Source organism: Arvicanthis niloticus, chromosome 2 (genome assembly GCF_011762505.2).
Source record: "Arvicanthis niloticus isolate mArvNil1 chromosome 2, mArvNil1.pat.X, whole genome shotgun sequence".
Lineage (NCBI taxonomy): Eukaryota > Metazoa > Chordata > Mammalia > Rodentia > Muridae > Arvicanthis > Arvicanthis niloticus.
Window position 1 is genome coordinate 43976023 of NC_047659.1, and position 26571 is coordinate 44002593.

The 26571-nt window shown below is 41.9% G+C and overlaps 1 protein-coding gene across 2 annotated transcripts in view; it reads right to left on the reverse strand.

Annotated features, from left to right (window-relative positions):
• The window catches only part of Stk39 (serine/threonine kinase 39), a 262138-nt gene that overhangs the window by 148132 nt on the left and 87435 nt on the right, over positions 1–26571 (reverse strand). For both annotated transcript variants that reach the window (XM_076928855.1, XM_034495627.2), the window contains exons 6-10: positions 12794–12903; positions 12229–12330; positions 9922–10055; positions 1178–1226; positions 1008–1073 (exon numbers count right to left, since the gene is read on the reverse strand). In XM_076928855.1, the coding sequence (XP_076784970.1) occupies positions 1008–1073; positions 1178–1226; positions 9922–10055; positions 12229–12330; positions 12794–12903 (461 nt within the window). The remainder of the gene's footprint in view (positions 1–1007; positions 1074–1177; positions 1227–9921; positions 10056–12228; positions 12331–12793; positions 12904–26571) is intronic.

Here is a 26571-nt window from a genome sequence, read left to right on the forward strand (position 1 = left end):
TACATATTTTTAATTACTAATATATGATACTAAATTTAAAACCAAGTAACCAAAATGATGGTTATAATTCATTGGATTTCATCCATATCATAATGAAATCCACAACGATTGGTAATAGGTAAATACGTATATAATTACATGCTTTTTTGGGACTAGAAAACCTGAAAAACTGTAGGTACTCTAAACTTAGTGAACACAAAGTAGACTACAAAAGGGTCGTGAATCTTTTATGAGAAATGAATTATATCCCATGGATAGTCAACCAACCTTTACAATCAAATTTGGGGTTGGAAAATGGCTCAGTCATTAAAAAATGGGGATCTGAGTCCGTGCTGTCAGCACTGGCATAAAAAAAAAATCCAGACACAATAGTGTACAAATGTAACCCTAATGTTGGCTTGCAGTGGAGTTAAGAATACTGACAATTCCATCCCTGGAGCTAGCTCACCTGGAGCTGGCCACCCAGTCTAGACAGTCAGTGAGCTTCAGGTTCAGTGAAAAATCGTGTCTCAGAAACCAAGTGGAGAGAAACTGAGGAAAGATACTTGTCACTGATCCCCGGCCTCCACAAGCACATGTACACACATGAACAAACACTCGTGACTATTATTCTGTACATATCACACATATGAAACATGTTTTCATTTCATCATTCCAACTAGTTTTTAAGACTGACTACTCCACTTCTCTTTTAAAATCCTAAAGGAAAGAAATATAGCTATCTCAATCCATTATTTAAATCTTGCCAGCATCCAGAACCTCTAAAAAAGAGCTGCTGTATGCAAAACTGAAACCATGCAAGCTTCATGCTGTCTCCATGCCCAATGTTGAACTGCTCCCTGAGAGAACCAGAAGAAAAACTCATTATCAGTCATGGGAATCAGGTAATCTCTGCACTGCAAGCCAGAGTATGCAGGAACCTTGGAACCTTCTTCCTGTTGCTTTAGGGTTTTCATTTCTAGCTGAGAAGAGGACCCTTCAGGATGATGGGGGCAGGTGGAGCTTACCTTCTTGGCTCTTTGGGCTATGTCTGGTGTTCTTGTCAGCAGCTTCTCGATCAGGTACTCTCTGTTCTGCAAAACAAATGATCCCAACAGTTTAACATCAAATCAGATGCATGCAAATTCTCAGCCTTTTCAAAATAGTAAATTTGATTTGGGGGTTTCAAGCATGTTACCTTGGCTTTCTGGAAGAATTTGCATTTTAAAAGTTCTGCTGCTGTGGGCCTGAAAGATCAATAATAAATTAGAGTTGAAACAATTGCCACATAATAAATATACTGCCTTGATGCTATAGCTTAACCTTAGAGCATTTCTGGATGACTGATCTTAGGGCAAGCAAAACCAACCAAGCTAGTCACAAGCTGGCACTGAACAAAGCAATGTAGGTTGTCTAGTTCTTTCCAAATTCCTCTACTGCCAAATACATAAACTCTTGTGAATTAAGGTTTGGCCACAATCAATTTTCCAGCCTCCATTCTTATACTTCAGTATGTCAACTTTGGCGTTTCTGAAAGTTGGCAGAGCAACTGCTGGGAGCTAAATTCCTATGTTATTAAGAAGCCATACCAACTGCAATATGACCTTGTCAAGGGAATGACAGAGTGGACTTCGTTCTGTGACTCCCCAGGAGCAGCATCTGCGGAGAAGGGCTCACTGGTAGGTAGATTCTGTGTGCCAGCTCAGTCTGTATAGTATTGAAATGACTGCTTCAATTGTATATGGACCACTTTTTTTTTTTCAAGGAAATTTAAAATGGCATAATGATCAATAAAATGCAAATTCGCTTAAAAGCATTTCTGGATATGTCTACTTCCTTATGGTATCATGTGACCTGTTTCTCTACGCTCTGTGTCCCATAAACTTAAAGTCAGGTCCAGAAGGCTCAAAGACATTTCATCATGCATGTGAATGGTGACAAGACTGCCCATAAAATTACACATGTAGAAACCTTTCCGATTGCAGAGTTTGGACAGGAGACGCATCATTCAAAGCATAGCAGTTTGGATCTATCCTCCCCAGGCTGTGCTTTCATGGATGGTCATGGCTTTGTCACAGCAGCATCACAGAGGTGTATCATTGGGCTAGTCCACTAATAGTAATTCTATAGTGATGCTAAGTTTAACTGCTTAGTCCCCAGGCTCCAAAGCTCAGCACTGGAAGGTCTGCTTTCTCCACAGCAATTAGCCAGTGTCCTGCTGAGTAGCGTCTTAGCGTGCTGTATGGATATCTATCTTGTTGCTAAAAACCTTCCCCTGTGGTTTACCATCTTTGCCTTAAATATTTCACAGGAGGTAGCAGACATCGATTTCCTACTTTTAGCATTCCTTCTATGTTCAACTGACAACCGTCCACAAAGAATAGCTTCCTTTGTCAATACTTCCTTAATTAGGAATCCATTTCACATCAGCTTTCTCTATTGGTATCTGTACAAAGGGAGGGAAAAAGCTGCCCTAATAACGCTCATCCAGATAAGGCTAGACATGTTGGTCAATGGAGGAGAACTTGCCTAACATCAAGCAGGCTAGGTCCTGCATTGAGAAAAGGGAGGGGGGGGGAGAAAGAGGGATGAAGTGGGAAGAACGGAGTAAAGAGTAGGTTGTAGGATAATCTTCAGAATGATGAATCCATCTTCCAAGAGGAAAGGGGGGAAGAGATGAAGGAATCTCTTCATTTAGATCAAAATAGTCATAAAATATAAAACCAAACACAGCTCATTAACCTTGATTAAACACTGGGTTTGGAAAGGAAGCAGCAAAAATTACAAAAGACATTTCGAAATCTCTAAGTTGAGTACATAGAAGACTAAAAAAAATACTGTTCATTTTCTTAAGTGTGAGAAAACATCATAATTATGTAGGCACGTGACCTTGTTTGGAAGAAACATGCATGAAGTCCCTTACTTTCAAATTATTCAGTAAATAAACTGTGCACAGGGGAGACTGAAGGAAACACTGAGCTATTTTCTACATTTTCTGCGTGTTTTAAATTTTTCATAATGGCAAATTGGATGGGAGAAGAAAGCATCATGGGACATTAATATTTTCACAGGCTATCTAAAGTACAAAGAGAATTATACTGGGGTGAGGGTACAAGGGTAAGTGTCCTTGTGCCTAAAATGACAGGCAGCTACTGCTAAGATACGCCATTGTCTGCCTTAGTCTGACAGTCAAAATTTGTGTTTCTGTGCAATGCAGATTTTTATTGTGACTACTTTTTCCTTTAAATTTCAAGAATGCTAGTTATAATTCCTGGTCAAAGAAGCCCAAGTCACGAATCCACTAAAACAGTTGCTAATTGATATCTGCTTTGATTAAATAAAGGTCTAAACAACAGGAGGGCCATATCCCTTGGCAAACTCATTAAATGCATGAGTCCACATCTTGTTTAAAAAGCAAAGGACTTGGAAATGAGAAAGGACTTAGCCGTTTTACACGATGCATCGATTACTATGTACTATTTTTGTCTTGCTCATCAGCCTGTGCTGCCTACTCTCAGAGATGAGATCTCCTGGAAGAAACCAAACCAAGCTCAACAATCCCACAGCCTCTGAGGCCATCTCCGTTAACCTCATGCAATTTATTTGTTTGCCTTCAACTGTGTTGGGGTTCGTACCTGTCCCTCGTTAGATCCTGACAAAGCATGCGTGCTTTTCTAGACTCAAAACATTTCACGTAGCCGGCTAGTACACCTTGCTCATAAGTCAAGAAACATTCAGATGTCAACATCTTTGGGCACTCTCACCCGCCTTCCCTAATTGCTGGGGACTACTGCTTGCTCACTCAGGAACTGGGCTTTTCCCACTCCCCGTCTCTGTCATCTCAATCTATGATCCCTGTCCGATAGCCCCACTCCATCATGTCACAAGCCCTTCCAAGGAAAAAGAGCCTGTAGAATTTTTATATTCCCAGTGCCCAGCACAGACCAGCAAACTATTGTAGCTCAATTTCACAACCCAGCATGAAGCGAAGGCGATGCTGGTAGACATTTGAGTGCAGGACTGTAACTCCTGCTGCTAAGTTTAGCCAGCACTGAAGTCTAAGCATCTGCTCAACACGGTGAGGAAAAGCAGGGTGTGGGGGGAGGCACTAAAAATGAGGCTCACGCTAGCAAAACAAAGAATGGGGACAGTGGAGGAGCCCAGTTAAGAACCCAAAATGATTTTTTCCTTTCCCCTAGTAACCCCTCATTCTCCTTGTACACCCGAAGGTCAAATGTTAAACTAAGGTAGAGAGAAGCCTGTGGAATGCTGGACTGACCTTGAAAAATAGGACTGGGAAAATTCTTTCCTTTCTGGAGAAAGTCATTTCTATGGCAACAAAAAATATAAGGGGAAAAGCATATTGCAGAGAAAATCTTTTTCTGCCCCCTCCGCTCCACCCTTATCCTTCATCACAATGACACCATAAGGTAAAGGGAGGGGTGGCTTAGAAAGCCGTCATTCTTTCTCTCTCTTTCTTTCTTTCTTTTTCTTTCTTTCTCTCTTTCTTCCTTTCTTTCTTCTCTTTCTTTCTTTCTTTCTTTCTTTCTTTCTTTCTTTCTTTTAAAATAGGCACAATTGTTAAGTTGCAGGTCACTCTAGTCCAATACAGAGAACAATTCAACAGCAGGTCACTGGTTTGTTCTTTATTCAGCTTAAAGTGTTCATAGCTTTAGAGTAAAAGCACACGTCTGGCAAGCTACCTCCATGAAAGTAGGGGAAAGGGAAAGCGGGAGAAATGAGGGAGAGGCAAGCGAGAGGCTGAGGTAGGCTGACGTGCCTGCCACCTGGCTGAACTCAAGTTTATAGAAACAACCACAAAAGGTGTACTGTGCGGCCATCAACCCTGCCAGCCCTCTAACTGAGTTCTACTGGCACAAGGGATCTTCATGGCCACCTCTTATGTGGCTACTAACCACCACAGAGCAGTGTATAAGTAATGTAACAGTGTATAGGTAATGTAACAGTGTATAGGCAATGTAACAGTGTATAGGCAATGTAACAGTGTATAGGCAATGTAACAGTGTATAGGTAATGTAACGGTGTATAGGTAATGTAACAGTGTATAGGTAATGTAACGGTGTATAGGTAATGTAACAGTGTATAGGTAATGTAACGGTGTATAGGTAATGTAACGGTGTATAGGTAATGTAACAGTGTATAGGCAATGTAACAGTGTATAGGTAATGTAACAGTGTATAGGCAATGTAACACTGTATAGGTAATGTAACGGTGTATAGGCAATGTAACAGTGTATAGGTAATGTAACGGTGTATAGGCAATGTAACGGTGTATAGGTAATGTAACGGTGTATAGGTAATGTAACGGTGTATAGGTAATGTAACAGTGTATAGGTAATGTAACAGTGTATAGGTAATGTAACACTGTATAGGTAATGTAACAGTGTATAGGTAATGTAACACTGTATAGGTAATGTAACGGTGTATAGGCAATGTAACACTGTATAGGTAATGTAACGGTGTATAGGCAATGTAACAGTGTATAGGTAATGTAACGGTGTATAGGCAATGTAACAGTGTATAGGCAATGTAACGGTGTATAGGCAATGTAACGGTGTATAGGCAATGTAACAGTGTATAGGCAATGTAACGGTGTATAGGCAATGTAACGGTGTATAGGCAATGTAACGGTGTATAGGTAATGTAACAGTGTATAGGTAATGTAACAGTGTATAGGTAATGTAACAGTGTATAGGTAATGTAACAGTGTATAGGTAATGTAACACTGTATAGGTAATGTAACAGTGTATAGGTAATGTAACAGTGTATAGGTAATGTAACGGTGTATAGGTAATGTAACAGTGTATAGGTAATGTAACGGTGCATAGGTAATGTAACAGTGTATAGGTAATGTAACACTGTATAGGTAATGTAACGGTGTATAGGTAATGTAACAGTGTATAGGTAATGTAACGGTGTATAGGTAATGTAACAGTGTATAGGTAATGTAACGGTGTATAGGTAATGTAACAGTCTATAGGTAATGTAACAGTGTATAGGTAATGTAACACTGTATAGGTAATGTAACAGTGTATAGGTAATGTAACAGTCTATAGGTAATGTAACAGTGCATAGGTAATGTAACAGTGTATAGGCAATGTAACAGTGTATAGGTAATGTAACAGTGTATAGGCAATGTAACACTGTATAGGTAATGTAACAGTGTATAGGTAATGTAACAGTGCATAGGTAATGTAACAGTGTATAGGCAATGTAACAGTGTATAGGTAATGTAACGGTGTATAGGCAATGTAACAGTCTATAGGTAATGTAACAGTGTATAGGTAATGTAACAGTGTATAGGTAATGTAACAGTGTATAGGTAATGTAACAGTGTATAGGTAATGTAACAGTGTATAGGCAATGTAACAGTCTATAGGTAATGTAACAGTGTATAGGTAATGTAACAGTGTATAAGTAATGTAACAGTGTATAGGCAATGTAACAGTGTATAGGCAATGTAACAGTGTATAGGCAATGTAACAGTCTATAGGTAATGTAACAGTGTATAGGTAATGTAACAGTGTATAAGTAATGTAACAGTGTATAGGCAATGTAACAGTGTATAGGCAATGTAACAGTGTATAGGTAGTGTAAGCACTGTTTTACAAGAAATGCTAAAAATGCTACCAGCCCCTGAAACAGTCTGAGCTGTAAATGATGCCTGAGTCAGAAATCCATAAGAACAATGTAAAATTCTTCAAGTACCACACTTTCAGAAGAAAAGCCCTCAACAGAGTCCTCTGATCCATATGGATGGGCCAAAATCCACTGAGACTTAAATGAATCTCAAAGGACTCAGGATGGAGTATTATACAGTCTGAACACTTCTAAAAATGTGCTTTAATAAGTCCAAACAGCTTACTGACCTCGGGCAGAACTGCTTTGCACAGCCCTCCCGCCCTCCCTAGTTTATTCCAGTCTATCTCATTTCTGACAGATCTATTGATGCAACACTGCCCCGCCCCCCCGCCCCCCCCCCCCAGTGCTTAAAGTAATTGTTCACTCTTTCTATAGGTTGCCATCATTTAGGTATATGTTAAGCTATAAGGTCCAGGCTCATTGTATTAACCAGATATTCTGCCATGCAAACACGGGCAATTCTGCCCGAGCTAATGAGAAACACAAACCTCCATGGGGCACGGGGCTCCTAGACCTCAACTCTGTGTCAGGAAGACAGTGAAGAGCCCAGCAAGCGAGCACAGGAGGAGATATGCCCTGCTAATCCTTGCCACCATGTCTGTCACTGGTTGCTCAAGTCTCAGCACTAGCTTTGCTGCCTGTTAACTAAGGGGAGATGAGCTAATGCAGGCGACACAAACACACAAGGATTACCAGTTTTCCTTCAACTCCTAACCCTCTTGAACCTGATTTCTGTTTCTGAAACTCTCCTCAGAGGATTTAAATCACCTCCAGACGGCAAACTCCCATGAGTCTCCACATATAAAGAAGAGTGTGTGTCATTCTAAAAGCCTGAATTTGTTGTGTAAATCGACAAAAGCATACTGTGTAATAGTGATTTTAAAAAGATACAGCATTAGCATACTATGATTAGTATATAAAATGACAGTGAGTCTCCCTGCTAGGATGGAAGCAAATGATGAAGGCAGTCTCTATATCCTGAGCTATGGAGCCCACCCCAGGCTCTGCAGCACTTCTCGGGTGTCAGTTCACCACATCCTCAGAACAATCCTTTAAAACTAGTATTATTAGACCCATTATATAGACAAAGAAATTAAGTCATGAGAATGAGAAAAAATAGAGCTCAGAATCCCATTCAGTATTGAAAAACTACAGAAAGAGAAGGGGAAGGAAAAAAACAGAGAGAAAGCAGAAAGCCTCAAACAGCATGAACAGAGCAAAGGAACTAAAAATTTTCTGGAAATGTCACCAAAATTTCAAAATTTTGTCATGTGCATAAATGCTTATTTGTATATTTCATACTGGCTGTGTTTTAAGTTACACGTTATATCAACAAAATATTTTTCCCATGATGATTGTTTGTGTGTGTGTCTGTGTTCTTTCTCACATCCATCTTTCAACATCTGTCTCTTTTCATTAACAGAAAGAGCCTCTGGGGAGCAGGTACAGCACTAATGGTCTCTAACTCCTCTGACACAGCAGCTGCACGGTGTGGGCATAAGGTTATGGAAACAGCACTTCACCTGCTCACACATGCTAAACAATGCAGAGTGCCTTGATGGAGAGGCTTCAGGCACGTACCAACACAAAGAATCTGCCTTTCTTCTCTTGTGCTCACTGTCTCATTGAGGGACACTGTCTCATACATAGAGGGAACCAAGATTCAGAACTTTCATGGTGTATAAAACTGGAAAAGTATTTAAGTTTATCAAGAAACAAAATTGTTTAAATGTCTGTTAAATACACTGCACTGAAATCTAAATTATTTCGACTAAATCACAAACCTGTCATCACACTAACAAGTCTACCCTCGGGAACCATTTTCAGAGTTGTGTGGCATTACTTGTCACATCCACTAGGTGGAACCTCAACTTACTCCAGAATTCGAAAAGCTGTCAGTAAAGACAGAACTAAGTGGAAATTCAAGGCTAGCTCACACCAGGTGTGGAGGCTCAACCAGTTCTCTGTAACGTCAAATTTTTCCCCCACTCCACCCCCCCCCAAAAAAAGGAAAGTATAAGCAGAAGCTGAAGAACAAAATTAAAATCTAAGAGCATTGTTACCAAAAGGAGAGTGAAAGGGAAGCCCAGGGAAAGATCACTGGAGGAAGACTAATCCCTAAAATCCAACCATAAGGACAAGAGAAATGTCAAGCACAGTCTGTGGAGATTATTTGTGGAAAATAATTAAAAACCTGCAATAGCAAATAGTCACAAAATACCACAAAGACTGCTTTTAAGTTAAAGAAGTCTGGCCTAACTGAACATAATGCTGTAAAAAAAAAAAAAAGAAGTTTTAAAAGCTTACTAAGTTGAAGAGTTAGTGACTGGAATAAAGCAGTACCTTCTAACAACAGAGTTCCATCCCTGAATGGGAGATTTCCAAGAGAAAAATTATTATTACTATTATTATTATTATTATTATTATTATTATTATTATTATTATTATTATTATTACTATTGAATCTAAGTAGAAAATCAGCACTTTGGTGAACTTATGATAGACAGAGGACTATCCAGGTCTGATAGGGAGATGCCAAATATTTACAAGGTGTAGGCTTGCCACTGATTCACATCATTAAAACTGTCCTTTAGATGATAAAGGATTCTGGGTTCCACTGTCTATGTCTGGGGTATTTCAAAGTCAAGGAATTAAAAAGGAAGAAACAGTTCAAAAAACTGTTGTTCCAGTGCAAGGCAGTAACATAAGAATACAAAGGAAACACTAAGTTAATTTAGTCATTTGCTTCCCATGCTTACACGATTAATCTTTCTAGGTAAACTTTTCTCTGCTGCTAATCTGTTAAGGGCACAAACAACTTGTTCTGCAACTAAAAGGAAGCTCATGCAAAATTCAGTAACTCGGCCTGGTTCAGACTGGAGCTAGCCGGATGTTCCAATCCTGGGAGGTCAGCTCAACCAACCTACATAGTGCAGGATGTAAACTAGGCTTCCCTCACCCCTGTCAGCATCTGCTTTGTCACTTTCTCTTGATGACAGCACCTACCTACCAACCCCAAGCAAGCAGGACCAATTCTTCCTCCACCTCCCTATAGTATTACACTAGCTTTTTCCTCCCCCTCCCCCTCCCCCTCCCCCACCCCTCCCTCTTCCTTCTCTCCACTGTGCTACACTGGCTTCTCTCTCCTGCAGACTCAAGCTTTCTCCCACTACCAGGATGACACACAGGGTCCAGAGCAAGGTAGGTTCTTCTCATCCACAAACATAGCTTTGTCAAAACTCAAAGCCGGTCAGTCGATCCCACTCTGAATGTGGCATACCTTTTGGAAGGATCTTTCTGAAGACACAGTGAAAGCAACTTTCTGAAGGACTTGCCGTACTTTTTCATCATTTCTTTATCCTCTACGCCAGTTTCTAAAGTGGGCGGGTCATTTTGCAAAGTCAGCATTAGCACCTGCAGCCAAAACAAAGGAGGAGCCAGCCTCTGCTGAATGGGCGATGATGGAATTTTCAGCTTTTCCACAAAAGCATCAATGGACATGCCTTAACGTCCTGACGTCGTGTGCAGAAAGCACACAGTTTTCCTAGCATATCTACCCACACCCTCCTTAGTCTTTTGGTTATTCTCAGGAACGGAACTTATGAAATTTGCTCTGTGTGTTAGGAATGGTCTCTGAAAGCCACAGAGAAAAATGTTTTCTGGGAAGTAGCTAGCTCTCACAGGACCTCAGGGAGCATGTAGCTACAGCACAGGCTGATTAGAAAAGAGTGGTGGTCAGAAGACAAAGCGACATTCAAGTGTGAAGGCCATTCATAAGCACAGAACCAAGTACAAGAGAGTACTCCGGGGCTCTCCTGCAACGTATTAGCAACCCTAAAAATAAAGCCAGAGCATCCTAGGAGGTAAAGAGAACACAGCATGAGAAAACTGCTAAAAGGGCTTGGTTACAAAAAAAAATGAAATAATAAGATACTGATGGTCAGGATATAATTATAAGGTACAAAAAAACCTGTAATCATATCAAAGTCTGTGCTACGTGGCAGGGGACAAAACAAAATACAGTTTCGAGTCAAAAAGGAAATAATTCAACTCTTTCACACTAAGAGGAGTATTTACTGAAAAAGTGAGTAGACTGTATAGTGTACTACTGACCTATAAAAATGAATGAACCTCCTTAATGCATAAATCAGGCCTAATTTATGCAAATGCTATACATGTAAAGACTTCTTTGAAGCACTTTGAGGCATAGATGAATAGAGGAATAGATGAATGTTAAAAGTGACTGTTGTCTGTGGAAGACAACATCCAGAAGGAGACTGTGGGTTCCTGTGAACTGAAACATAGTCCTGGTGGGCATCAAGCTGGGATTAACAAGGGCCTCTCCAGACTCAGGCGGGAAAAACAAGTGAAAACAGGGAGATAAAGAAACATAAAAAATTTTTTTTAAAAATGGATAAAAGACAGAGTTCTCAGAGTTCCTCTGGTATTTTTCCCAGAAAAATCTCTTCTATGGTTTACATGTCAACTTCAAATTTTCTGCTAAAAATCATAAAGATATCCGTATTAAGCGTATCAATGACATTTTAACTATACTGACATTTTAGACAGAAATAGACATCAAACAGGGTATGGGGTGTAAGCTCAACAGTACTATCTGCTCGCACAAGGGAAATCCTAGGCATAATCACAAAAATCTAGTTATTTTTTTAAGTAGGAAATTAACAGCTCTAAAACATTAACAGAGATTATTTGTGGCCGGTGAGATCCTAGGTGATTATTCTTTCTTGCTATTTAGCATTTGGAAGTTTTCTACAATAAGGAAGTACGTCTTGGGGGAGGTGAAGAGGCTGGAAAATAAACAGGGATCAATGCCAAACCTCACATTCAATAAGCATTTTCTCTATCCCTAAACTCCGCCCCATTTCCCACTTTATAAATACCACTAGAATTAGGGAACCTGCTTATAAACAGATTTCAATTCCTTTAAATTATCTAAAAACTAAAAGCTGAAAAATAAAACCAGCATAGAGCAGAGTTTTGATGAAACATCTCCATAACTTGCATTGAAAAACTGCAGCCTGAAGACGAAGTCTAGTTGGGGGAATTAGAAAGGCTGCCACCATCTCTGAGGTAGAGCAGATAGAAGAATAGCAAAAACCTGAAAATAGCACCCAAAGTATATGGTGCCTCAAAACACAGTGACTCACTCCATCAGATGAGCCACAACACCATACTCTGGGAGCAGGCTGAAAATGGAACCGACAAACTTTATTTTAAAAAGAAAGCAAGCAGCCTGAGAGCCATCTGCAAATGGAACAGCCCTCTACTCCATTCTTAGACTGTGTTGGGAGACCTGAGATCTTTCTGCTCTTTCAAGAGTCCATAGGTCAGAGCCAGGCATCTATGACTGAGGCGGCGTGCAGAGCAAGTACCAGTTCTGTCAACTCAGCGCACAAGAACATGAGTCAGCCTTCAACTTGGCCCGAATTCCCCTGCGAACTCCCACAAGTCTAAGCAGAAAATAAGCATGTTCAGGAGAACTGAAGAACCCATGCCCACCACCCACACTCTCCATCACCACTCCCATCACAGTTCCAACCCTCAGAATCTCCCCAGTGGTCATTACTTTCATTGGAGGGTATTTGTGGTAAGGCGCTGCTCCGGTTGCTAATTCAATGGCAGTTATTCCAAAACTCCACATGTCAGCCTTGAAGTCATAGCCTCTCACCTAAAATGAAGAAAGAAGATGAATGAAAAAAAAATCACTCATAATCACATAGCAGGCCTGTTACATATCAGTATATCCACTACCGTGTCAGATATCCAAAGCTGTTTATAAAATGTCAGTGTAGTTTGCTAAGGGCTAGCTAGCAATCAGGAATTTCAATCTATATTGCATGATACATTTACTACAATAATTGACTGAAATGAAATATTAACACCTGCAGTGCATCAGATCTGTATTATGTTAGATTAATTAGACATACTGTGTATGTGTGTGTGTATATATATATATATACACACACACATATGTGTATATATGTGTATATACAGTGATATATATATACAGTGATATATATATATACAGTGATACATATATATATATATATATATATATATATATATATATATAGTGATATATCAGTGATATGTATTCCTGTACTATAACAACCAAGGTAACAATTTTTTACCTGTTCCATGACTTCAGGGGCCATCCAACATGGAGTACCAACAAATGTTTTTCTGACTTTATTCCGTGTAACATCACCCCCTGTTGCTAAGAATGCACTTACTCCAAAATCTGAAAAGAACAACAACAACAACAAAAATCAACCTTATTTTATGCTCCATGTGGCTCATCAATTCTGGCCCTGATCTCATCTCTCCCCATTGGGCCTTAGATAGTGATGGGCAGCTGCAAACACACTCGTGGGGCTTTCTCGGAAATAAGCCAGGCTTGTTCTGCCATCTGTGGTCTGCCATTCTCTCTCCTGAAGAACATGCTATCAGAGGCAATGGGCCAGGCAGGCTCACCAAACCATAGGATGTTTTCTACTAGACAGGTACAAAAAGCCACTGTGTCTTTTAACTACAATACCAACAAGAGCATAAACACATTTCAAAAGCTCAGAATATAAAATGTCTTGGCTTTTATCTAAGCTTTTTTCCCTTAATCACTAACAAGAATATCACTGGAGAAAGTGAGAGTAGTATGTAACACAGTTATTTGTATATTTTATTGTGATTTTCTAGCCCATTTAGTTCTAAGTTACCAGTGTTCAAAACACTAATTTTATAAAGAAAAAAAATTAATTCACCTCATACCATCATGTTCTAAACTAAACAGTATATATTACTACCTTGGCCAAAATCATAAAAGCAAGCTGCATAAGTCTGTCCTTATGCAACTGAAAGGCTGAGCCAGCAAAGACTGTTTCTTGCCCTAGCCCTGCCCCTATTTTCCTCTCAAAGTTTCCTGGATAGTTTTAATTAAGTGTGGATGGAATGCTATGTAGAATTAAAATTATCTCTTACCTTACTTCATTTATTAGGTGCACGTGTACATGAGTGCATGTGTCTGTGTGTGTGCATGCTTGTGGCATGCACATCAGTTTATCCAGTGTACTTGTGGAGGTCAGAGGTCAATTTGCTTCTCATCTTCCAGAGTATCAAGGTGTCTCTCTTGCTGCTTCTGCAGTGCTACATACTACAGCTCCCTGGCAAACTACAAACTTGCACGATTTTTCTCCCACTCCCATCTCACTACTGGAGCACTGGGATCACTCCTTCATATTAGGCTCTCATCAGAATCATATCCTTCAGGATTGGGTGGCAAGCACTTTTGCCCAGGGAACTATCACACTGGCCCAAAACATCATACTCTTCTTAATACCTACTATGTATTAGAAATCTGGTATGAGATTACTTTGATATACTGGACATGCATATAGACAAATATGCAAAAATAACTTTTATAGTTGACAATAGTGAACAGCTGCTGCTTATTAATGCATGCATCTTCATTTACATTTTTGCATATCAAGTAAAAGCAGGTTATAAATTAAAGAGCCAACTACTCGGGACTAGCATACTTCTTGGTAACAGCCACATCAAGTATCCCCAGAGACTTAAGTGGTAGATAGAAAGGTCAGGGTGTAGCAATACATGCCTTTAACCCCAATACTTGAAAGGTACAGGGCAGCCTGGGCTACATAGTAAGACCCTGTCTGCCAAAAAAGGATGCTAGCCAATACCTCACCACATTGCAAGATGCTATGCAGTATGCTCACTCACTACAATGCTGCTCTGATATGATTCTCTTCTGCTGGTACCCTTTGTTGACTGTCAGGATGCTAGCACTTACAAAGAACAACCTCAAGTACAAACCTCCACCAAAGGCATATGGGGATTTGCTTTAGACCTCTGTCGCTGTTTTGGTGTGATTCAGTAACACTGTAACTAGCCCCATAAGTGAAAATATGTTGGCTTTAGTTACAGTTAAACATATTCATCTCCCAACAGGACATTGGTTACAAGCAAATGAAATGAAAATTATGAGATGGTGTATTTGATACACTGCTACTTGTATGTTAATATTGAACCGAAGTTATATTTTGAAAATTGCCATACAATTTAATTTACATACACGGAGCCTACTCTGAAATTCTTTGAATGACTACACCGCAGTAGCTCACAGAGGAATCAAGTGAACCGTCATTTGTCACCTGCTACTGATGACTGACTATTCTAAAGCTTTTAAAAATATAAATTTTAATTTAACTTATATTTCTCACATGAAGTTCAACAAAGAATTCAACACTTTATTTTTATTGAAATAATCTTACCATATGAAAATATTGAATAAATATATATTATCTACAAGTAATGTGGATAAAGGCTGCTTTGAGGAAATATTAGTAAGTATATTCTTACACTAAAGGTAACATTTAAAGATATGAGCCAACTAAACCATAGTTATTACTCTCAATTCCTTAAAATTCTACCTGCTTACCTTATACATTTGAAAAGCTAAAAAATATTAGCAGAGAAAGATACATAGTAGCAATTAACTACTGACAATGCCTCTTCAATATATCTTCCATGATTCACAGGAGTCACATACTTATTCACAGCCTCAGCTGAGAACATCTACTTTCAAGTCAAAAACAGATGGTTAAATGTCTTTAGAGCTCAACAAAAAAAGAAAAAAGGAAAAAAATCCAGAAGCAGAAAATATCAACCCTAACATCCACTCAGCACTACAACTGCAGAATAGTTACAATTTGTAACTATGTGTGGCTAATACGAACATAGAACATAGAACAATGTATTCATACTGAGGAATAGATCCTTGACAGAAGAACATAGTGTACTTACACAAACAGGAAAATCAGTATATTCTGTTCTGTTCAGATAGTATACATGTGATAGTGAGAACAAGTCAGGGAAGAACAGTGAAGAGAAACTTGGTTCTCCTAGGGATGCCTGCATACAGCTCACTGGGGCCAGATACCCCTGGGTCAGAAACCATGCATACTTTTCTGGTAACAGAGTCAAATGAATCCAGCCGGCCCTCCTTCGTGCCTTTGCAGAAGTTTGGTGAAAGCTGCTGTAGGGAAACGGTCAGAAAGAGTTCTGTCACCTTAGCAGGGAAGGGCTCCAAACTCTTCTGAATCCATTCACTCCTTTCATTCCTCCAGTCAGGTCCTCCTTTAAGCCAACTTACTTTTTGCTAAAAGTCCTGTGGCAGCCTCCTTAATCCCCATCTTCTGCTCCTCTCAGTCCCAGAATCAAGTAAAGAAAGAGACTTCTTTATGTCACAGGCCCAAGGCCTCCTTAAAAGCCTGCTAAGACACTCTTGCCCCTTAGGGTGAAGTCAAAGCCCTTTAGCCTAACACATAAACACTTCCTCTCCTTCACATCTGTCCCTGCTCCCAGATCCAACCAGGACCTCCTGCCCCACTAAAATGTTTTCTTTCCACTGACAACTGGAGACACTAGGAGCTACTGACAGTAGCTCCTAGTGTCTCCAGTGCTGGCTCTACATATGATATCTGTGCTTAGGAGACAGTGTTCCCTCCACTACTTGACTGTAGGCAGAACTATTCTGAGTCCTTAGGGACACAGGCATCCCTGGCATCTTGATCATTGGCATAGATCCTTTGATCTACATTCATCATGCCTGCCTATTCTGTCAAGTATCATTTGAGGTACTTTGGTCATCTTCCTCATGGATGTACAAATGGAAAGCCTGAAGAGGATCTACAGCATTGTAGCAATCTGATTGAGACAGTCACACACTAACAGAAGGTATGTGTCATGGTGTACAAGTCCAACACCAGCCCACTCCTCAACCGTTACTGGTAACCTTTTTGGACCTCTGATTGCTTTTTAGTTTGTACCAGATTTATCAATTAGGTCTAGTTTTCTTTTGCTTTCATTTCAGAAGTCTACAATTTTCCTTAGGGTGATGGACAACATATTGTTCTCATCTTTTAACAAACGGTATAAGTGGGCCATGGGGGGGGGGGCAGGGCGTCAGCATTGCTCAGTAGCAGACATGAAATATGAGTGAGAAAGATCCGTTCCCTGACCTTAAGATGTTACCATCTCAGGAGGATAAGACATGAAATGACACACAACAGCACAACACGTACAACCAAATGTTACGGTGTCTGTGTGGGAGATCACGTGATGGAAACTGTCACCATAGACAATATGGTGACAAAACAGACCTTGGATCTGGCCTGGAAAATGATATAAGGAGCTGGACAAGTAAACTGACAGGAAATCAACTCCAGACAAAGACACAGCATGGGCAAAGCCCAAGCTTGGAGCCAAGAAGAAAAACTCTTGACAGCATCAAGGGTCGAAAACTCAAGTATTCTACAGGGGCTGTGAGGAACCATGAAGGAGGCCAGGTCCCTGTGATTAAGGACACTTGATGCTCAGCTTTAGTGCTGGGAAGGCTGGCCTCTACAGAGTCCTGGTTCTCCCTCAGCAACCTCCCCACCCAGGTCTCAGGCAAGCATCACCCACCCAACCAGGGAAGGGGGTAGCCAGAGAGGAAATACAGACCTGGGGCTGCTGCCTTCCCCGTTTCCCAGAGAAAACAAACACCAGTGTTTTTACAGAAAATCTTCTTTGCTCCTTTTACTGTTGGCAACAAATCCATATTTTTAAAAAAGGAAAGCAGAAACAATGGGAAGAGGCAATTCGTCTTGCCTGATTTAGTCTACAAAATTAGTCTGTCTCTTATGTTGTTACAGTGTCTAAAATCAACACATACAGTGTGATATTCTACTTGTAATACCATACATAACCCAGCGGCTCAGCTGACCTCAGAGGGGTCCTGAAACCCCCTTGTTACCAGACGTCACTATGAACATTCTTATTCTCTGTATCTAAGTATAGAAAAGTAAGATCAAGGTCAAATGCCATGGATGTGAAACAGCAGAAAACAGGGACTTCTCCCGGAGCCTAATGATGCTGGGAAGAAGCCTTTATTTGTGACAATGGAGATTCTCAGCACAGAAAAGTTGCCAAGTATTTAAGAGCTTTTTCTATACCTTACATGAAAAAAATGAAAAGTATCAGTCAGGCCCAAATATAGATTCACTCCCTGGTACTCCTGTGTAGACTTGGTTTACTGATGCCAAATGCAAGGACAAAAGAATTCTTGGTGTGCCTGCTGAAAGGGAATTCACCTATAGGGAATGAGACCAGTGACTTCCCTGAGCTTACAGAATAAACTGGGAGAACCTTCTAGGGGCTCACTGTTAAGGAATGGCAAAATTGGTCTGAAAATCAATGTCATTAAGGGCTAGGAAGGACTCTGTTAGGTCACCAGTCCTTGTCCACCACAACTTTCCACAGCACCTGCTATGCTCTAAAAGGAACAGCTGTTGTGGTGGAGAAGCAATTCAGTAGCAGCACTCACCATCAACCAGCCAATAAAATGTAGTATTTTAATCTATATGTTGTTTATATTTATAAATATGTATATATTTAATCTATATATTTATATTGTTAATACAATATAAATATATTTTCATATATATATATATATGACCCTTTACATAGTACACTCTGACACTGGGTCAGTTCAACTTCTGGTAGAGAAACACAGAATTTTATTTGATACTGCAGAACTTTCTAAAAGTAATTCACAATGTCTAAGACAAGCATCAAGGTTTCAGTACGCTGCAGTGGCTCGCTGAAGAGGGAGGGAGGGTGGCCTCATATCCTTGGAGGAAGGCAGTCCTGAAGAGGTCTTAGCTACCAGCAGCCCCTGTTTTATAAAGTCAAGCAGCTGAGTGAGAAACTTGAGGGGTCCAAGCTCAGGGTCTGCTCACAGAGAAGGCAGCTTGCACCTGGTCCAACTAGCACCAGGGACCAAAGTGGCTGTCTCTAGAGAAGAAATATTGAGAAAGCCCATGCAAAATTGCTCAGGATAGGAAAGGGGCTGGCAGAGGGGAGGGGGAGGGGGCACAAGGACAAGGGACACGACCCACAGCAGCTGTAACTCAGCAGTGCAATTAACAGAGTGGGATCTGAAATCGGAAAGGAGGCAGGAACAAGAAGACTCAAGGCTTGCCAAAGAACACAGTGACAGAGGGCAGAAAATAAAATCACAGTCCTTCTCAAAGAAAGCCAACACGATCAAAATGGAGCGTAGGGGATTAATGTTAATGTCTAAGCTTTCCCAGAGTAAAGGCCAAGTTGTTCCCAAGTAAAGGCCCCACTGGTTCCTTAAAATGACAGACCTCTAACAAGCACAGAAAGGACAGTGCGACTTAAAACATTACTTAAATCATTACAAAAGCAGATGCCAACTCATCTCAGTTCTGTTAAGAATCAACTATAGAATGGTTTTTGAAAATGTAGCTCATGTTTCTTGTGCTGTTTATACCGGGGTGTGTGTCAATGTGTACAGGGATGTTTGTCAGCATTACTGGATCATGCTCAGTCCCCAGTAGAGTGCAAGGCCTGGGCCTAGACACCATGAGCTTGCAAAGTTGTACTTCAGACACAATTGCCTTTCCAGGGAGATCAGACATGAGGAAATGCATAAAAGAGTGACCTTTGCATGGGTCAATAGACATGAATAATAATAACAACAACAACAACGACAGATGACACTCAGCTGCCCCTTCACCCCCATTTCTTAGAGAGGGAGAAAAAGCAGGACCAGGAGGAGCCATGGCTTCCACAACTGCAGAGTCAGGTGTGCCTCTTCCAATGCGGTCCTCCATATAAATCCTTCCTAAAGTCATTCTTCCAAAAATAGAGTTTTGACCTCGGGACTCTTATCAACTCCCTAATCCCCTCAAGATTGGCACTGGGGAATGAGGAAACTCCTCTGAGACCAGAAGTCAGCTGCCTGAGGAGACATCCAGCTTCCTGTTTTGCCTCTTCCCAAGGTAAGCAAGCTTTCCCAACTGTCACAAAAACTAGCCAAGTGCTATCCAGCTTCTGGAACTGACCAAGTAACCAACCGGTTGTTTCACTTTTCTAACGAGTGATTAAATCTGGTCTTTGTCCACCAGTTAATCTGTGCTTATGAATTAGATCACAGCAACCTCTAGCTTTCTTGGAGCCAGGCCATCCTCAAAATGTCTTCAGGCCTCTGGGCACTGAGAGCCAAGCCTAAGTGGAAAGCCAGAGGTCACAGCCTCCTTCCTATCAACTGGGAAACCTGCAACTGAAAGAACACGAGAGTTTAGGACAGTACTTCCTCAAAGGATGCAGAGGGGACACTAAGTGTCCAAGTGAGCACCATACCTCTAGGTTCTGGAACCCTACTCAGCAGAACTACAGACACCACTCTCTGGGCCAGGAGCAGAATTCAAAGCTAAAGGGATGGAGCCTAGATGCCTCCAAGTCCTGGGACAGCAACCACCTACACTTAACAGGGCTCCTTTCCTTCTAGAAAAGTGTTCCCTCTATCATGACAGTGGCTTTTCAGCACACCCACTAAAATGAGCCTAACTGCCAACAGGCCACATGCACAGTAACCGGGGAGTTTAGAAGATACCAAGTGAGACCCGAGGGGTATAGACTGCAAGCTCTTGTGGGAAAATCTACACCTAAATGGGCTTTTGCTTCCCAAACTCTTCTTCCTGTGTCAGATGCAACAGCAGCTGAAGAAGGCAAGTGCTCCTGGTCGGGAGAGTGGTGCCTGGGTTCTGCTGAACAGGGTTCTGAAACCCAGAGGTATGGTGCTCATTCAGACACAGCAGACATAGCAAGGAAACAGGAAATAGTCGATGACCTTCACAATGCCCTGCAGCAACTGTGAAACCAATGTGGCCAAGGTTCCTGGATACAGGAGCTATTCCAATGTCCTTGATGCTTAATCTCCTATTAGACAACAAGTCCAGGACTTGTACCCAAAGGCTTAACACTTACAGTCCCCTGACTCCCTCCAACCCAACCATGTGCCCTGCCACACTGCCTGACTGCCAAGAGTTAATAAATATACCAAAGACTAGAGTTGTTGCAATCCCCAAAAGGATTTGGTTTTAAAAAAAAAAAAAAATCAGCAAGGAAATAGTTGACTATGCATTGCAATTTTTATTATAAAACAGTTCCAGTATTAGCACAGCTTTTAATGCCAGGGGCATAACTCAAGATGAATAATTGCAGAAGTGTCTCAAGGGGGATGAAGAGCAGACTGAAAGCAAAGTCTAACTTTTGCTTGCTATTTGAAGCAATAATTTCACAACCTTGATCAGTACAACACACTTCTAGAAAACAGAAAAGAGAGCTATCTTTAAAACTCTGTAGTCTCGACCCTCAGAGTCTATGTAGTCCAGAGACTGGAATGAGCAGTGTCCCCTGAGCAGTGTCCCCTGGGGGCATCTTAGACATGCAGGGTCTCAGGTCCCAGTCCAGAGCCACTGGATCAGAATCTGCACTATGGCAAGATGCTAGGCCGACTCACTGTGCACTAAAGCTGAGGTTTCCTAGCCAATCACTGTGCCTGGAAGAGGGGAGTGCACAGCATCCTCCCAGCTTCCCCCATTCACCTCTTAGAAGAGAACCACAGCCATGAAAAGAGAATGTAGGGGAAAGTAGATATGCCCATAAGGTCACATATTTTTGTGAGGCAGTAAATCCAAGGGCAGGCAATACAAGTGTAGATGACATGTGACAGTCAACTGCCTAATCCAGTGACTCAAATGTGCCCATTGTGTGCACAAGGCCAAGTAGCCAAGCACAGTCACACCTCTACGGGGATTCAGAATCTTGACAATAACGAATGACCACATTCCTGTCAACTGCCCATCACTAACAGCTGCTCAGCGGAGAGGCCGAGGTACAGGGAGAGAAGCTGTGCTGTCTGTTATATGCACAGAAGTTACCGCCCCATCACTCCTTTCCCACTCGTGAGGACACTGCTCAACTAAGAGTAAAATGTCATCTCATCACAGCAATAGCCACGAACCCACTCGTCTTTTAAGGGACGTAACAATCGTGTTGACAGCTGATCTACAATTAGTCATCAAATGCTTGCATGCCACCTGCCCTGCTTCGGAGAGAATCCTGGTCTGTGGAGTGTGGGGGAATACCAGAATCATCTAAAAACATCACTGCTGCCCCCACTTTGCCTCCCACCAGGCCTCTGCCTTTCATTTTGCGTTTTTCCTTCTTACAAGCAAATGGTGCTCACTGATCCGGTCTGACTTTATTAGCTGAGCCCCCACCTCCACCCCCAATTCCTTAGGATACTATCTAAGGCATTCACAGCCCAAAAACATGATCCTGTGGAATTTCCTGAGTCTGGGCCCCGGAGGGTCAATTGTCAGCTGTTCTGGACAAATGCGTGTTCCTCATCAATGGATGAGAGAGAGGGGCAGTCCTGATGGTCTTTGAATCATCAGACAATGACCAGTTCACAACTTTTTCTGACAGCAAAATAAGAGAAGAAACTAGATGACGTGGCTTTCCGTTCCTGAAAGGAAGATTTTTAAATATAAAAATAAAGGAAAAAGGAAGCAAGCCTACCCAGATACCCAGACTTAGGGCATCATCTAGGTAGATCCTAGGTATTTCCATCAACCAGTTTCCTTCCAATGTGGCTAGAAAACTGGAGTCTTAATCCAGCTATGTTGAAGGTCCAGGCAGAAGCCAGTTTTCTCCAATACAAACCATACACCAATAAATGGTGAACTTCCTGTTGAATATGATTCTTACTGTGAACAAAGGAGAACCAAGTTTCCCAGTGCATAAAACGACTAATTTAAAGACATTCTGACAATAGTAGACACAGACACAAAACTAGGCTTAATCGCATCCTTCTCTGTGCCCAAAGTGATCCTCTGGTTTGTACAATTTAAAACAGGACTGGAAAGGTCTTTAGTGATTACAGTTAATGAGGAGCAAACGTTTTTGATACAAGATAGGTCCTCGGAGATCGTGTTGTCAACTCTCCTTATTTTCCAGCTGAAGGAACTGATCCCTGGAGCAGCTGAACTGTCAGAAAGTATAGAGTTAAAGTTCCTATGGGAGTCACAGTGGTGGGGGCTCCACCGCAGGCACTGTAAGGGCAGTCTGAGGAGATGTGAGAGCACTCTGCTTGCATGACCTTCTGACTGACTGAACTTCCACACACAAGTCGTAATGGCTCAGCAGTCCTCAGATCCCTCAGCGCTGAAGCCCGTTCTGCTGAGTGGCCAGCACTGCTCTGAGGTAAACACACTACACAGGGACCATTTCCAAAGCCAGAGTCACGCTTCTGAAGTCACGGGGGTCTGCAGCTGGCCATATCCAAAAAAGACAGGCACATGTATCTTAGATCAAATATTAATACTTATAAATTTCCAATGCAACATTTATACCCCTGCAGGTGGCCTTTTTCAGGCAAAACTCTACTGAACTGACTCCATCATCAGAAGCTTCTATGAAACCACAACTGCCTATCTGTACACTTGAAAGAGACGGGCCCTGTGGGAAAGAGTGAGAATAACCCCAGTTGCCACAAGTATTCAAGGAAACAACTGACATCATTTTCTGCAAAGTTCTAAGAAGGATTAATGGAGGATAACAAACTATTCAAAGAATCTGCAGGATTTCAAATTTGCAATAAGGAAGACTCTCACATTTAAAACAACTAAGAATTAAGAGTATTCACGTGTTCACGAGACTTGGTTGCTCAGTACTTTTCAGCTCTTCTTGCTATTTATCAGGTTCTCACCCAGCAGCACGAGCCAGCTAGTCTAGCCAAGCTGGAGGTTCAGTGCAGACCATGTCTCAAAACGGCATGATGGGAAGAAATAGAGGGAGACACCAAACACTGACCATTTGCCTCCGCAGGGGCAGGCGAGGGCAAGCACGGCCACACAAGCCCATGTGCACATACATGCATAACCACACTGACAAAATTAATAAGGTAGAGGGCCTGTGAGGAAAATACTGAATGAGGAAAATACTGAGAGCTGAACTATGGCTCCACTCACGTGCACACACATAAACACACTCCTGCCCTCCTGCCGGGAACATGAACAAATACACACCCCACACAGGTAAACATGTGTACATGTACTATCTTACAGTCAAACGTGTCCGGCCTATTTCACTTGCGCTCTATCCTTGATGGCAATAATATTTCCATTGTTTGCCACTCTGTCAACTCAGAGGACTCTGCACAAGTGCGTGATTGATATATGTCAACTAGTCATCTAAGATACACTGAGTCTGAGCATCTAATGCTCACCTTTTACCAAGGGCAGAACAGAGCGTAACAAATAAAAACTGGGAAAATAAATGAAAAAAATACTGTAATAATAGACTCAACTTATTCTTTTGGTCTAAGACCCCAGTTTTGCCCAGATCTTTATAGTTTTTATAATATATGAAACTTACTGGTGATAATTAAAGCCCTGAAAAGGAAGGAAAGAACAGAGGAAAAGAGAGAAGGAAGGCAGAAAGGGAAAAAGACTGAATCTCATCTACTTCCCTGATGCTCAGACTCACCCCCACTCCCACCCCCAACCCCACCCCCACCCCAGGAAGTTCAGTGTGCACAGCTGAGGAAGGACTCCAGCCGGAAGCAGAGCAGAGTGCTTCTTCCTTGCTGAATTCACCCTGGAAGCTTCCCTGAGTTATTGCCCGAGCTAATCCTAGCAGCTGCCAAGGGGGGAAGCTGTTCACAGTCTGTCCCAGGTGCCTCTTGCTGATGGTGTACAGCTGGAATAGAAAACTAAGTTTCCAGAAATGATCACATCCTTGGCTCATTGGAGAAGTTTCACCAAATATTATAGCCTATCAAAGTCCCCCAAGCCAAAAGGTCACATCAACTTACTCTCCTTATTTATATATATATATATATATATATATATATATATATATATATATATATATATATTTATATATGACACAAACATATATATTTATATATGTTTGTGTCAAACCATGATTTACATGATTGTGAACTATCCCTGAATCTCAAAACAATTACTTTGGCTGACTACAAAGCAACACATACCCACCAAAGCTTCTAATTCATCTATGGACTCTATTTTCTAGGCATACCCAATGTCTTGTGTTTTCTCGGCTTCACTCTCCTCTGATTTCATTAACTGCTTAATCCATAGTTACCCAGGCCAAAGCACACCCATTTTTTTTTTTTCATTAAGAAACTACTATCTTAGGTGAGGTGCACTGGCCCGCCTGTACTCAGGAGGTGGAAACAAGATTCTGAGTTCAAGAACAGCTGAATGAATGAGTGAGCCTGTCTCTAAAACAAAATCCTACTTTCAGCTTTAGGGGAAAATGCAAGTGTGTACCCTGGCACGTTAAGCTATATAAGCTTCTTCAGTTAGTATATCCACTATGCCTTAGACCACCAGTAGGCTCCTTGACTTGCAGGAGACAGGGCCTCCATCAGGTGTCCGAGTCAGGTCACAGTCACCAAACTTTCCTGAACCCTTCCCTCCTGTCAGGCACTCTCCGGTGAAGCAGCAATAAACAACACAGAATCTCTACCATTGGGAGCTACCTGGTTTGGAAGGAAGAGGGAAAAGGTGGGACCCAATTTCCACATGGTACCACAGGCTAGATCAAGTGAGGATGTGCAGAGACCATGTTGAAAGTTCTTAGGGGCTCAACCAAGTGAGGCTGGGTTAATGAAGGGGAGGATGGGAGACGGTTTCACAAGGAGTGGTTGTCAGAGGCGTAGGGGTAATGTTAGCAAAGCATGGAGAGCGTCCTGAAGACCAGAAGCACGCGTAGAGGAAACACAGCCACAGGCAGGTCCCTCCTCTGCAGTCATGGAGGCGGTGGGTGGGGGGGGGGGTGCTTTATTTACTCCATCAATTTGTTTTAAACCGTAGGCTAGGAAGTGATCTGGGCAGTACACAGTAGACTCCTCCCTCATTAGAGAATGGGAAATGATAGGGGAAAACAAAGGAGAACAGCAAAGGAACAGGGGAGAAGGTCAGACAGAACTCACAGAGCCCTGCTCTTTAACCACTTCCTTGTCATCTTGCAACACTGCACAAAGGTAAGGTCCTGCCCCCCTTCCGCAAGCCGGCCACAGTAAGCTGACTGCAAAATGGCATGTTTTAACCGTGCTCTGGTGTTTCGTTATCACAGATACATACAGTCTATGGAGTTACGGGGTTAGAACGAGCAACACCAGCTCCTAAGCAGGAATCCCAGTGAGTGTCAGAGTCCACACTCTGGGCCACGGTGTCAATAGGCTGCTTCTGGGACCGATCAAGTTTCCACATTATCTCGCTGAAAGTACCAGCCTCTCTTCCCCACAACACAAGAAGCACCTCATGAACCTCCAGTGACCTCAATCAAAGTCCAAGGAAGACAGAAGGAACACAAATGCCCCAGACCACGTGGATTTAAAACATCAATCACACACAGTCCCCACTCTTTCCCTGAGAATAATACCAATGCACCTTGGCACACTGTGGGGGACAGAGGGGCCTTGGACAAGAGAAAGATCAAGACCTGTCCAAACCCTCAAAAATCTCATCTTGAGACTGGCAGGAGGAAGGATTGCCTGCATGTTCAGCGCCTGCATGTTCTGGGCCCCACCACCACCACTGAGGTAGTCATGTAGCCTGGTGGCCAAATTACAGATTAAGCTTCCTCTCTCCCTATGAGGACATGTCAGGTAGGCACCTAGAATTCCTCTTCATGTAAATAAAGCATTCCCAGCACTCCAGCCCCAGCTAATAATGTACATTCACCCCAAAAACCTGTTCACTCCCAGAGGTTTATATATCTCCTTATAACCCCCAAATAAAGAGAGCTGAAACACTAAGAACTATCCCGGAGAAGGCTTCTTTCTTCCCCTAGCACGCAAGACCAGGCATACCTGCATACCCACCCTGCCTCAAACAGCTTCTTTATCCTTTTATTTCTGGCCTGGTGTGTGAAGGTGGCCGAATACCTGGAAGGCAGAAGCAGAACCTGCAGGCAATGCACTCAAAAGAAGTTTCCTTGAAAG